The sequence below is a fragment of the Parasteatoda tepidariorum genome, chromosome 5, assembly GCF_043381705.1.
Source record: "Parasteatoda tepidariorum isolate YZ-2023 chromosome 5, CAS_Ptep_4.0, whole genome shotgun sequence".
Classification (NCBI taxonomy): Eukaryota; Metazoa; Arthropoda; class Arachnida; order Araneae; family Theridiidae; genus Parasteatoda; species Parasteatoda tepidariorum.
Window position 1 is genome coordinate 62,721,055 of NC_092208.1, and position 15,471 is coordinate 62,736,525.

The following is a 15,471-nucleotide window of genomic DNA, read 5'->3' on the forward strand; positions in this document are numbered from 1 at the left end:
CGATTGACACACGTCATTCAGATATCAGTAGGGCAGATTTGTTAGCCACTCTTTCAGGTACACCATATTAAGTATGCCAACCACCCACAGTAAGGGCAGATAGTACAGGGAATGAAAGAACATCCATGCCTTCCCCGGGATTCGAACCGAGGATGAGATTTCAGATGAGAGGTCAGCTCCCTGACCAATACACAGTACTGTCGGCTTTGACAAAATTCAGTTTCGCTGCAAATTTCTTTTCAATTTTACCCATTAGAAATCCATTATGTATTTCCTTCTCTCCAATCTCATGCTATAGTAAAAAAGTTCAAATGCTTTTTTTTTTCTGTATAATTTTAATCATTTATAGAACTTTTTACATGTCTTCGTTCTTTTTCCGCAAAACAACTCTTCGATTACGATTAAGTTTCTTAAAAACTACAACTAATTACAATTCATTTTATTGTGTACAAAATGTAATAAATTACTAACCAACATCCGTTCCTCTTCCACAAGTAAAAGTAAGTCCATAACCTTTATTTCCATCTGATGTTAATAATATAACATAAGCACAAGAATAGTCAGGATCTACGTGCTTAAAATAAAGTATTATTATAATTTACAGTAAAAAGTATTATAATTATTAGATTTTAATGCTAATAGAAAATAAATGTTAATGCTCGAATTAAATTAAATTAAAAAATAAATAATGAATTCTACACACAGGGAAAGCTGCAAAAGAATGTCATTAACAGTTAATGGTGGAAAAAAATTTGTGGGCATCTGAATTAAGTTATATGAAAATTCCAGCAAAACGTTTATATTTAATCAGCGAGAAAGGCATATTTTTCTCTGCTTGTCGTATAATGGACAAAACAAGAAATTAAGCAGAATTCTCGGAAGCAATCTGCAGCAATTTAATTTCTGTGCAGCCTCAAAGCAGTCTAACAGAAATTATTGTTGTAAAATGTCAGCTTAATCTAACCTATAACGCAAATATAAGGTTCTTAAAAATATAAGAACTTATATCTTTTTTTTAAATTAAGTTGAATTTTATTCTATGATACTAAAAAATCGAATAAATACCAATACAGATAAGCCTGTAATGAACTACTAGTCAACTTTTTATTTTATGCGGTAACGTAGCTAACAGTTAACCGAGCTTGATGCCAAAATGCAAATATTTTCCTCATCCAGACCAAAGAATATAGAGGAAAGAATATAGAGAGAAAGAATATAGAATTTGTCCAGACCTCGTCTTTCCTCTGATTATAAGCAAAAACCAGTTCTGAATTGTACAAAGAGGTTTTTCTCTTCCTCATCACAGAGTTCGCAGACGAAACAGTTAAGATGTTCTCTCTCATTCTAGTTGTGTATAAAGTAAGAAAAAAAATTTTTGTTCTTTGTGGTGTTTTTTCAATTCATACTTTTAATTTTTATTCGAAACAAGTTTAGAGATGTTTTTCTTTCTTTTTTTTTAAAAAAAAAAGGGTCTCAGCAATTTTTCTTTGTTTGCTTATTTGCTTTTTAAAAGTTTAAAAGAAAAAAGAAATTAAAAAAAGAAAATATTCTGCAGATGCTGTAATAATCTACTAGAGGAAAACCTTCTGCATCTGCATAAGTGCAAAGAACTTATGCGGATACAGAATACGCGTGTAATACTGTTTTATTAATCGATCTCTGAATAAAATTAATTAACGTCAATTTTAAGCTAGGATTAATCAAAAATCACTGTAATAGTTATGAACAATTCCATATATTTAGCTAATAGCACGAGACTGTGCGCTACTACATAGGGTAAATGGCTGGCAGAATTTAGCTACGTGTCTTTTATTTCTTATCTTATGAACATAGGCTCTAACTTTGTAAAAAATTCAGATTTTAAGTTTGTTCAGATGTTAAGTTCAGATTTAAGTTCAGATGCTAAGTTCAGATTTAAATTCAGGTGTTAAGTTCAAATTTGCATTATAATATTCTGAGCGTTGGTGGGAATCAACACTTTATCACTAGGAGGCACCCAACATGAATACATGCAGGGTGCTTTCTGGTGAAGTTCTGTTATACATTCATTTTGATTTCATTTTTTATTTTAATTTCATTTTTTTTTTTCATTTTAAAATTTCCTTTTAGTATTATTTTATAACTTTTAATTGTGGTCAGCTAAAAATGTCGGGCATATGTTGATTTAGCCCTTTCCTAAGTTAAACTTAGATTTCAATTCACAATTTAGTTTTTTCTTTGTTGCTATTTTTTTCTTCCATTTGCTTATAACAACTTCATTTAGTGTTTTATTTGGAAATTACTTTAATACTATTATTTTTGCTATCGTAGATATTTTTTAAGTAGAAAATTTTAAATAATTTCACTACAATTAATGCTTTTTAAAAAAAAAAAAATTAAAAAAAAAATTTAAAAATATCTTTTTNTTTTTTTTTTTTTTTCAAAAAAAAGGTGTCTTAGCAATTTTTCTTCGTTTGCTTATTTGCTTTTTAAAAGTTTAAAAAAAAAGAAATTAAAAAAAGAAAATATTCTGCAAATGCTGTAATAATCTACTAGAGGAAAACCTTCTGCATCCGCATAAGTGCAAAGAATTTATGCGGATACAGAGTACGCATGTAATACTGTTTTGTTAATCGATCTCTGAATAAGATTAACTAACCCCAATTTTAAGCTAGGATTAATCAAAAATCACTATATAGTTATGAATAATTCCATATATTTGGCTAATAGCAGGAGATTGTGCTCTACTACATAAGGTGAATGGCTGGCAGAATTCAGCTACGTGCCTTTTATTTATTATCTTATGAACATAGGCTCGTAGGCTTTGGAAAAAATTCAGATTTCTAGTTAATTCAGATGCTAAGTTCAGATTTAAGTTCAGATGCTAAGTTCAGATTTAAGGTCAGATGCTAAGTTCAGATTTAAGGTCAGATGTTAAGTTTAAATTTGCATTAGAATATTCTGAGCGTTGGTGGGAATCAATACGTAATCACAAGGAGGCACCCAGCATGAATACATGCAGGGTGATCCCTGGTGAAGTTCTGTTATACATTCATTTTAATTTCACTTTTTTTTAGTTTCATTTCTTTTAATTTCATTTTTTTTTATTTATTTCATTTTAATATTATTTTATAACTTTTAATTGTGGTCAAAGAAAAATTTCGGACATATGTTGATTTAGTATTTTCCTAAGTTTAACTTAGAGTTCAATTCACAATTCAGTTTTTTGTTTTTTGTTTTTTCTTTTTGTTTGCTTTTTTCATTTGTTTATTACAACTTCATTTAGTGTTTTATTTAGAAACTATTTTAATACTGTTATTTTCGCTATCGTGGAAATTTCTTAAATAGAAAATTTTAAATCATTTCACTACAATTTATGCTTTTTTAAAAAAAAATAAAAAATAAAAATAACTTTTTTTTTTACATTTTATAGAGAAAATTGTCATCCGTTATCCCAATTTAGACAGACGGTAATTTATTACAGTTAACAAAAACATAAATTAATTATAAATCATGCAATTTCATTCCTTCAGAAATTTCTTCTACTGAAATAAATGCATTACTATAAAAAGCATTATTTGGGCATTTCGTTAGCGATTCTTTGACAGTGTAGAATTTACACAGTTGTGACCTTAATACTTGTCACTCACACTTATTACGAAACAAATCGTTATCTACAAATGTGAAGAAATCCTAATAAATCGCTTTAAAACACATCACACTAAATTGGTAGACATAAATTTTTGAGAATTAAGTATTTATGTCCACTTATTAAGAGACAAAACACTATATCTACTTATTCAGACAAAAATTACACACAGAATTTAAAATCAATCTTCTAAATGACATTGAATTAAAAAATATTGGACTAAAGCTAAAGACTTTCAAGTTATTTCTTCACCATTCATGCAAGAACGTTCACATTTGTCTACATAGCACAAATTATACCCTATCCTTCTTTTATGACAAAAATTATTACTTCTTATTTCTTGAAGTTGTTACAGTAAATTTTATTATACTTTAAAGATATATTATAATAAAAATTAATTTTTATTTATTTCAAACATACCATAGCATCCGAACCATCTCCTTGTAAAGAAGTTGGAAATCGAATATCTTTTACATCAAGGCTTACGATTGTAGCAGCCATTTTTCCTTATATGTTAATATTCAATAAATAGAGATAAAAAAAATAGAAAAAATTTTTGATAAAGACCAAATTTTATCATGGCATAAAGTGCTACCATCTGACGACGGTTTAGTATTTTAGATACATTAAATGCTGAAATTATCCATCATTACATACACGCTTTTTTTACATTAAAAAGCATCTTTTTTTAAAGTATTATATAATATGGATATGCAAACGATATTTTGTGTGAAGTTAATTTTTAATTCCATGGAAGTATTAATAAAGTTGTTAATTTTTTGGAATGACGAATTCTGAAAGAGTATTTTAAAATTTCAAAACATTAAAATTTAATTTCAAGTCATGTAGCATATTAGAATAGTTTAAAAGAGTAATTATTGGTAACCGTATCTGCAATTATCCCGATCGATTAGTTTTAATTTCCCGCAAACTATTATTTTAAATTTACTTCAAATTATTATTTTTTAATTTACTGCAAACGATTGTTTTTAAAAGATTATTTTTTCTGCTTTATATTAGTATTATAGACTTTATAATTTGTTTAAATTTTATTCCTGTTAACTTTGCTCATAAGAGTATCATTCAAATTCCTAAATAAAAATCAAAAGAAGCATCATTTTTAAAAGATTATTTTTAAATAGTCCGAAAAGTATACTAAATAAATGATTTAAAAGGACTAAAATCTCATCGCATTTTCTTTGGAATAATTAAATTAATCAAAAAAGTAATGTGATTTTAATTGAAAATAATTTAAATGGATAGGAAGTAAAACAAATTAAAAAGATAAAAGTGGAAATTCTTGAATCATTAAAGTTCATTATTTTTATCCAATGTAGCTCCTCAACTTTCTAAATTCATCATATCATAAATTTAAATAATTCATTAGCTTATTTTCTTTCATTCTATTTTTAATTACAGCGCACTGTGAGTAAACATCATGAGGAATTTTTCACGAATACGACATTGAGAATACGACAACAGAATACGACATTACTGTTGAGTTTTCTCTTAGATTCAATGCGTGAATATATTTACATAATTATTTTTTTAAACCAAATTTCCAAAACTAATAAACTCAAGACGGTAATTATTTTCTTAAGACTATTTTTTAAATATAAAATTTTCCTAATCAAATAATATCAAATCCAAATTAAATAAGAAACAAATTATGAAGCAAATTATAATTCAAATTACAAAACAAATCACAAAACAAATTATAAATAAAAAAATATTTACCAAGCAAAATATCAAAAAAAAGAAACTAAGTCGAGCCAGTTTCCCTGTTAGAATTTTCATTATTTAACTATAGTAAAATAACCGGCAGTATTCTCTCTATCCAAATTAACCGTTAAGTTTACAGTAAAGAACATTTTTGACCTTTATAGTTTTAAAACTGTTTACAACTAGTATGGATAAAAAACCATGATTACAAAACTATGTGGTTTTTCAACCATATACAACTAACATGGTTTCAAAATCGTAAAAAAAAATATTTAACTGGCCGTTGGAGATAGATTAGAGCTAATGAGATTTATCGTGCTTCTATCTATGCGGGAAAGAGAGTATCGAGTTCTAATAGTCCAGGATCTCAAACTGGGGGGTACAGGACACTGGAAATTCTATATGTTTCGAAAGGAATGGAGGGAATATTATTTTGTCAACGCGAGACTCGAACCCCCGTTCTTCCGGTCATGAGATTGACAGATTAGCCCTCTCGGTAATAATATGTACACATCTGTATGGAACTAAGGTAGGCCTAGCTGGGGCGATAAAATCCTGATTGTTTAACTGTATTAGGGGAAAACGGTTAATATGCGGTTTTTCTCACTGTTAACAGTTTGAATACCATTTTATTTATGGTTATTAGACTGTTTTACTTGAATGTGGTAATTATACAATGTGGTATAAAATAACAATTAAATACATTGTTATTTTACCATTTTTTCAGAGAAATTTCTAATAGTATGGATTAAAAATTGCATTTAAAGGTTTGCTCTAATCCAGAATTATGAATTTCTAAAACTATCTTTGCAAAATTATTTTATTTGAATACTCTAAAAAAAATTTATTTTAAAATGGGAGAAGTATGAGCGTTATATTTTCAAAAAAATATCAAGGACATAAGTGACGTTAATATCTCCAAATATAAATTTTGAATAAATTATATAGATGCACATCTTAGGGATCGGCAATTGTTTTTCTGCCTTTTTTGATTAAACAAACTTACTTTTTTTCTTAATGGAGTGTAATGACTTCATATAATTTGATAGAAAACTGACAGCGACTAACTGTAACAAATGGCGATTGAAGTATTTTCTTCAAGTCGCCACTCGATCTCCACTTTTTTAAACGAAAATGCACCCTTATCTGCATATTATTATTATTAAACATGAAATTAATCTGAATACTTTAAAATATTTTGAAAATTGATTGTTTCGCTCACAATGTAAACAATTACCTCAATTTTCAGCCCCAAAAGCGTGATCCGACCGGTTCTGTAAAACATCGAGTTCTACTTGTTCTTGGAAGAAAATTTCAGTCTCTATACAGAATTTAAAAGCGGTGTTTCTTAATGTTAAACAGGCTTGAAGTAAAAATTAACATCTTAACCATAAGATTTTATTAACAGTTAACTTTATTACGTCATAAAATGAAAAAATCGCTCAATGCTGTTGTGCCTATTGAAATTATTGTTTATAATTAAATAAAGAATCCAAAAAATTTTTAAAAAGTAATTAAAAACAAAACCTATTAAAACATGTTTATTTGGACAATTTTTGACTCAGCAGGAGTTTCTAGAGGTGACAAGTATGTTCCAAAATATAATTATTCTAATTGGCATCACTGTGACTATAAAGATTTAAGGGTTGTTAATATTATTAGTATTCAGTAATTTTTTAGTATTTCTAGTGAATCATGAGAGATGAATCCAATTTCATTTTTGTCTTTGTTATAAGAATGACATAATCATATCCTTCTGTCAAATATCACGCGTGAAACAATTAGAACAACGCACTTTCATGTTGTCAGTTCCAGCAGGTGCTTGGAATTTTTCAAGTGCTGCGCCATCATAAAAAAAATCATAATATTTGCTTAGCTTTATGTGAAACAAAAACGAAACGATTATTTTTTTTCCTGGATTTCTTTCTTCTTCTTTTTTTTTTTGGAATTTCGATGTCGAGCGCTAAATTCTTACTACGACTTATGTAGGACTATTATAACATACATAGTTCTAATGTTTACTATTACATCACAGATACATAGCTATGGTTTACAGCTCTTGGGGACAAATTCAGTTTTTGCGCTGCCTTGCGTTTAATGGTGAGACTTATAGGGGCCTTATCGGGACCACTTTAAAATGATTAAGTAAGACCCGCCGCACTAGGCATTGAATTTTTAAATTTTACATAGAATAAGATTTTTCAACTTTAACCCATTGTCGCAGAATTTTAAATGAAACATATTTTTCATACTCTTTCTCATTTTTTTGTATTAATTTTAGTCTAAATAAGTGAAAAATATTATATTTAGCATATTAATAATTTATGGTTTTGATATACAACATGAAACACCAAGTATTTTTTTTTTGTTTTTGTTAAAGGCAAAATCTTCCAAACACAGCTTACTTCCAAACAATTATTCAAATTAGCATTTATTTGCAGTTATTTAGATAAAATAGAAACAGTTATTCGTCGTTGAAATTTCTTTAATTTACAAAATTAATTATTGATAAATCTTTGAATATAAATTAATTAAACTACTTTTTTTGATTTTATATTTTAGTACAAGTGAAATTCCGCTAATCTAACAAATTTCTAGTAACTAATTGGATGTTTTTTACAGTTAAAAAGTACGAAAATACATTTTTGCATATAATTAAAGCGGCAGAAAAAAATATAGCAAAAGATCACCGGTGTCCCAGACGCGTCAAGGGGTTAAATAGAATATTTTTTCGACAACGTAAAGTAGTAATATTTAAAAAAAAAAAAAGAAAAATAGTTTATTTCGAAATTTATTTTAAATTATTTTTCATAAATTTTGCACCTTCTTCAGGCCATGCCCGGGGACAGATATCATTAATTTATTGGTCTATCACCAGTCAATGGTTGGTTCGATAAGATTTAAAATACAGGGTGTTTCATAATAACTGTACATCAAATATAGAATTTAATACAAATTTGTTAACGCTGTTTTTCAAATCTCTATCACAAATGAAAATAAAAAAAGACAAAATTTAATTGCCTTACATTTAAAGCAATGCGAAAATTTTAAAATACATACATAATCTTGCCGTGCAGAATTATCTGCACTTTAGAAAACACAAATATTTAAAATATTTTAAAAGTTATTAAATGTTTTTAAAAATCACCAATTTGGTGACATTTTTCCATCTAGATGAAAATTATCAAAATCACTGCCTTATCCTCAGTTTATGAAAAATTTTAGGAGCCCAGGTAATTCAGCGCTGGTGTAAGTTTTTAATATTAAAAGATTAAAACACAAACGTTATTCTTTTTCGCAAAACTGTGGCTTTTCTCCACATTGACGTTTTGCAACATTTTAGAAATAGGCGTTAACAGCGCTGGCTTTAGATAAGCTAAACTTGACCTAACATTCATGAGTAATAGTTGAAAATTCACTGCAGTTATAAAAATAGCATATTATTCGTAAATAGGCATCATTTCATACAACGACGGAGACTTCGAAAAACAGCCATAAGAGCGATGATAACGAGACTCTCTTGATACATTAAATCATTATTCAGATTAATTAATCGAATTAATCCAAATAATGCTAATTCCACATTAAAATAAATTAAACTGCTTGCAAAGTTATAAGACGTGATAAAGAAAGACGTCGACATTGCTGATTAGTATTTTGAGTCAGAAAAAGTTATGCTCTAAGTTGAAAAGACAAAGAGTGCTATAAACTATGTTTTACGTAAAAACAAAAAAGAAAGGAAGTAAATTATCCAAAGAAGTAAGAGGACTTATTCGCCATCATTGGGAGAAAACCTTCCTCCCTGGAAGAATTCAACTTCAAAAAAATCTAGACATTTAAAAAAAAGTCAAGAATCTAGAATAACTTTTAATCTCGGGAATTATGCACGAATGCCCCTTACCGAATGCTCCTAACTACAATGTCTTAAAAATAATGATTATAAAAATAGTATTTCTAAATCTATCAGTAAATCTCTATTTTAACCATTTTGAAGAAAAACAAACTAAGAAATAGAGGGACGGGGTGTGCTACATGATGTTGATGTTTAAAACCCAAAATGTTATCAAGATTATTTTCTTTAAAATATTATTTTACTTTAGGTTTCTTTTAAGTTATTTTCTTTAAAAGAATTCATTTCATACTTCTAAAATAATTATATGGCATAAAGAACTAACTGGATTTAAAAAAAAAAAATTTTTTTTGTTTAAGTATTTATTGCAGTCATAGGTTTTATTGTTTTATATGTGTACTAGTTTTAAAATAAAATAGAAATAACTTGTGTAAACATAAAATTGAGTCTAATTGGGTATTTTTTAACCCTCATTAACCCTCTTTTTTCAATAAAGCCTTTATACCTCTTTGTTAGGAAAAAGAAACTTACGTTATTCTTCTAATATTAAAAAATTTGAAATAACATAATTTATGTTTAGCTGATGAAGCAAACAGTTTACCTTAAATAACAGCGTATAATGTTACATTGTATCAATATTTTTTCCAGATACGGGAACACGAAAATAAAAACTGCTGATTCCAAAGACATTTTTTAGCCTTCTTAACTATCTATAAAAGGAAACTTAAATTATACCAGTGCAAAGATAGGTCAAAGTTCACTTTAATACACAGACAGTTTCTCAGCAAAATGTTTATTTTCCATTATCAAAGATAATTCATGATATTAGAAGGATAAGTTTCAGTGCAAAATGAAGTTTGGCGGAAACATTTTATTTCAATTAAAAACTGGTCGAATAAAACTTATTAAAAGACCCAAAATAGAATCAAGAGTTTAAAAAAAATTGTAGGTGGAAAAAAATTTCTGTTGAAAGAGAATTAAAAAATTTTGGATTTTTCATACTGCTCATTTCAAATCTGCAATCGGTTCTTCTTTCCAAGACATAGTTTTTTGAATAACATTTTTAGTCTATTTTTTATTGAAATGTACAAGTTTAAAAGCATTATATACAACGGGGGCATAAATGTTGCGGCAAACTTGTAAAGAGTCATCGCACATCATCAGTATTAAAAGTGCATAGAAACTCAACCCCTGAAATCTCGTCATATGCCACTAGGGGTGCTACCCTTTTATGAACTGTCTCTTCGTATGCTTCTGTACAAGTCATAATAAGGAAGTTCATCGAACCGCGTGCAATGACATTTCCGAGCATGGGTTCCTGTGCAATTTTGATCATGATAATGTGCCTTTACTACCCTAGAAATTTGTCGTATCATTTACGCGACTTCCTGCCATAACTAATATTTTTAAACTTGTACATTTTGATTTAAAAAAAAAACAGACAAAAAATTTTATTTTAAAAAAACTGTAACTTAAGGAGCAAAACTACTTTCAGATTTGAAATCCCCACATCCAAACAAGATCAAGTACTTGTATAAATGCAACAAAAACTTTGTTCCAGGTTAATGTTGAATGTCTTTGTTCTTATTATTGAACAATTTTCCTTTTGAGGATTTTTTCCGTTAAGTGTCTTTAGAGAATTATTAAACATTCAAAGTTTTTAAACTTTACTTTTATGCTTCTAAAAGTTTAATTTCTCGACTTTCATCTTTTTTTTTTTTTTTTTCATAGAACAATCCATTTTTTCTCTATGATCCTCAATGATAGCGCAGTATATTGAGAAAAAATTAATAAAATAACTTAATAAAACATTTCAGAAATTTCCTAAGCCAGGGAAGGATTTTTAGAAGTTTAAAAAGTACCGTTAACTGTAGGATTTGTAAAATAAAAGCAATTTCTTTCTATGTTAATAAAAATACGGTTGGCTCATATTGTAGTCAAACCGTTTTATCACGTGATCAATAAATTAAATAAAATAATCTGGCATAGTTTTCCATTGTGGTCCGTGCATTTTTATTGGTTGGAAAATCTCATGGTAGGATTCAGTTTTCCCTCATTGACTTTATTATTTTTTTTTAGATGTCATCAGCATAAATTTAATAAAAGTCACTAAGGTATTGTTTTCCAAAAAAATATTTTTTATCCCTAATTGAGTACTTGCACTTTAAGAAGATCATTGATTACATTCAAAAATTGAATTTATTCTTGAGGAAAATGAATAATTATCTACTTAATAAATAAAAACAGATTATGGGAGAAAATTCTAACATTTAAAATGTTTACATTGGTAGAACAAAAGCAGCTACGCTTGAGACGGTTCAAAAATTGTCTAAAACTTGTATACAAAATTACTTTTACATTAAAAAATAGATATTGACCTTCTAAACAAAACCATTCCTTAATTCTACTTTTGATGCATTCCCTATTTAAAGCAACATTTTTTTAGCAGTAATTTGAAATTTTGTGCGCGATTATTACATAGGTCTAATAGGCCTGACCGAAGGACCCCTAATTTCTGAATGGCTACAAAAATTAGTAAAAAATTATCCAAATTAATACTTTTTAATCTGAATTTTTAAATCTGACAAGCAAAGAAATTATTTTTAATAATTACAATTATTAATAATAATTAGATCTTTAATTGATAATAATAATCTTCAACTGCCTCGTTTCAAAATTTTTATGAATGATTTTACTTTTTAAAAAAATCTGCCAAAAATTATTTAATGAATAAGGTGTTTTTTTTATCTCAAGATTGTACTGATCCGAACATTAGTTTCAAAATATTTATAAATGGGTCTTAAAAATTTGAAGGGCATAGCGCCCATATGTGTCTAAATTAATCTCTGACCAAGATTCTTCGCTATTGACTATGCTGTTAAAGGCTGGAGTGGCGTTAGAATTACCCAAAGAAAACTCTCCGACTAAGAGGGTGAAGTGTAATTGAATAATAAGTAATACATAAAATTATTTAAACTGTATTAACTTTTCTGCGCAAAAACTGGATAACTTTCGCAGGCGAGAGAGCATTCCTGGCCTTCCCACTGTTTTTACAAGTTTTTAGAATTACGTCGGATTACGTCTTAATTGTACGCAAACTATCATTTAAAATACTTTTTATCATCTACTTAGGTAAAACAAGAATATAAACATCCCATTAGAGGTAACGTAGAAATTCACAAAAATTGATATAAACAACACAAAATATAAAAAAAGAGTTATTATACGTTCGGTAAATACTCCTAAAATGACTATCTCACTTTTTTTTATCTACTTTGACACAATTAGCGCATAAAAGTCTGATAATACATTCCGAACATCAGTCCTTAAAATTGTAAGGGTTCTAAGATTGATTGATATCAAAGGTTGTCAAACAAGCTTATCACACGATACTAACAAAAAAATGTATTTGGGGAACAAATTACGAAAAATAATCTTTAATGCATATTGTAATAGAAACGCTCAATTTATGATGATGGCACATGACGCCAGCAATAAAACATTTTTCGTATTATTTTTTCTCTTATTATCATCATCCCGCTTTACGAATCAAGATAACTTTTTCCCAAGGACTAACTTTCAAGGTTTTGTTTACTCCGTTCTCAGTTACTTGTGTTGGTTATATTTGCAAGTAATTATTTCTCACCTATTTACAGCCCTGAAGATTGTAAACAAAGAGTTTCCTCAAACTCTATCACAACTGTTTGTTTTACTTGATTTGATATTCCTTAATAATATCAATTATCAAACATAGGGACAATGATGGCTCATAGGAATATAGGAGAAAACAGGATGCCATAAAGCATTTTTGATGAAGAAAAAAAATAATTTTACTGTTTCTAACATTTTATTTCCACATTTACAATACTGTATCATTAGAAATTAATTTGTACAAGGCTTTAGGTTTCGAATTAAATTATTTTAAGTTACACAAAAAATATAAATTTGATGTTATCACATTAGTTGATGAGTGGCGATGGTCAATAGTTAAAGGCTGCTTTTCGGAAAGCTTTGCAGTCACATAAAATTATTACGGATCATGGGTCCCCTTGCCACCAGGCTAACCTTGGGAGGTTCTCGTGGTTTTCCTTTCCATGTAACGCTAATGTGGATTAATTCCATCAAAAAGAGTCCTCTAGAAAGGCAAATTTTTCCAAATACTAGATCCAGGAGTTCTCTAGTCTTCTGGATTGTATTCAAAATTACAAGGCTAGGGAGTTGAACATTAGTAGTCGTAAACCTAAAATTGGGTCGGCTCTTCAACTACGGTTATAAAATAAAATAAAATAAAACAAGTGTGTTTATCCCAAACTTGGGATCAAGCCCACAAAAAATTAAAATTAAAAAATGCCTCTGAGAAATAATTGAATTAATTTCATACTCTGAAGGTTCAACGACCCTGAGCAAACTTTTAATATGCATTATAATATTTATTAATTTCATAAATATTTATGAAATTGATGCATTTGTTAAATATTTATTAAATTGGTGCATCTGATAAATATTTATTAAATTGGTACATTTGATAAATATTAATGGTGCATAGTTTTATTAATCACAAAACTTGAAAGTCTCCCACGAAGAGGTATTTTACTTTACTTTTAATATACATTATAAATATTTATTAATTTCATAAATATTCATTAAATTGAGGCATTTGATAAATATTTATTAAATTGGTGCGTTTGATAAATATTTATTAAATTGGTGCATTTGATAAATATTAATGATGCTTAGTGTTATTAGTAACAGAACTTGAAAAATAACCCACGCAGAGGTATTTTACTTTACTTTTTTCTCTTTAATCCTATATAGAAAGTTGTTAAGCTCAAACTTAAAGACTAAAATAGTCACTAACAAGTGTGTTTATGTTAAACGTCAGATCAATCCAAGAAAAAATTAAAACAAATAAGAGGCTCTGAGAAATGATCTAGTTAATACTATGTTCTGAAAGTTCAAAGACCCTGCAGACTTTTGATATGCATTACAAATATTTATTAATTTGATAAACATTTTTTTAAATTGATGCCTTTGATAAATATTTATTGGTGCATAGTTTCAATAATGACCAAACTTGAAACGTGCCCCAAGCAAAGATATTTTACAATTTTCTCTTAAAAATCATATCTAAATTCCAGACATATTCTAGAATAAAAAAAAATTTTCAAAAAACGTGCTTTTTCTTTCATTTTTCCTTTAAATAGGTGAAAGTGAAGATGATAACCGATAAAAAAATAATTCAACATAAAATATTTCAGAGGCCCCTTTTAGGTACCTTCATCACAATAACAAAGCACGCGTCGCAGCTGTGTCAAAGAACGCTGAGCCACGACTGAGTCAACCTTATTTTCCCCCTCTCTTTTCTAAAGAAACACGCTATAAAAATCCAGGGCAATGTTCCAACTGTTTCATTCCACGACCATATTTTCAAAATAAACAGGAACACGTGATTCTTATAAGATCACAGAAAACACATAATTTACAATATTTATGCTTTGCGTTGATCAAAATATATTCATAAGAACAAAAAAACTGCGCGTTTGCTTGCTCTAGATCCGTGATTTTTAATCGAAAACCGAAAAACATTATTTATTTTCTATTTGTGATTGTAATCTCAGCTTCAGAAATAAAAACTTTCTTGGTTTGTTTTTGGAAAACGTGTTTGGTTTTTTTAAACAACCCAAAACTAGAGTTTAAAGAAAATACATAATAAATTGTTTGGGAAATTATCAGTAATTAACTATTCTAATACTTTAAGAGCAATTATTAGCAAACGTAAAGGTTTAGTAAATCAAAAACATAAAATAATGCAATGAAAAATACGTTCTTATAATATCGTTAAATTTAAATTCTGAGATATAAATATTTTTAATTGTTAAAAAGAAAATGCTATTTTTATTCATATCGTCATTAATATACTTTAATGGCAGCTTTTTATTAAACAACCGTTGTTTTTTCAAACGTTAAGGTACAAGAAAAGTCAGATGATGCAGAATTTCTACCATTGATCCAGAATTTCTAACATATTTTTCATACTTTTTCCATTATTTTGTATTACTTTAGGTTAAAATAAGCGAGAAATATTATATTTAGCATTTAAATAATCTATGGTTATGAGAAACAGCATGAAACACCGATGTTTTTTTCTTAGTTTTAAAGATACAATTTTCCAGACACGGCTCACTTCCAAATAATATTTTTCTTAATTTGCACTTCTTTGCAGTTATTTAGGTTATTTATTCATCATTGAAATTACTTTAATTTACAAAAT

General features: G+C 28.0%; 1 protein-coding gene across 1 annotated transcript in view; it reads right to left on the bottom strand.

Annotated features, from left to right (window-relative positions):
- Nucleotides 1-4,190, bottom strand: part of LOC107454014 (mitochondrial enolase superfamily member 1) — a 33,749-nt gene extending 29,559 nt beyond the window's left edge. Inside the window, exons 1-2 of the mRNA XM_043046463.2 lie at nt 4,049-4,190; nt 472-574 (exon numbers count right to left, since the gene is read on the bottom strand). Of these exons, the coding sequence (XP_042902397.1) occupies nt 472-574; nt 4,049-4,129 (184 nt within the window). The 5' untranslated portion in view covers nt 4,130-4,190. The remainder of the gene's footprint in view (nt 1-471; nt 575-4,048) is intronic.
- Nucleotides 4,191-15,471: the final 11,281 nt, after the last annotated feature.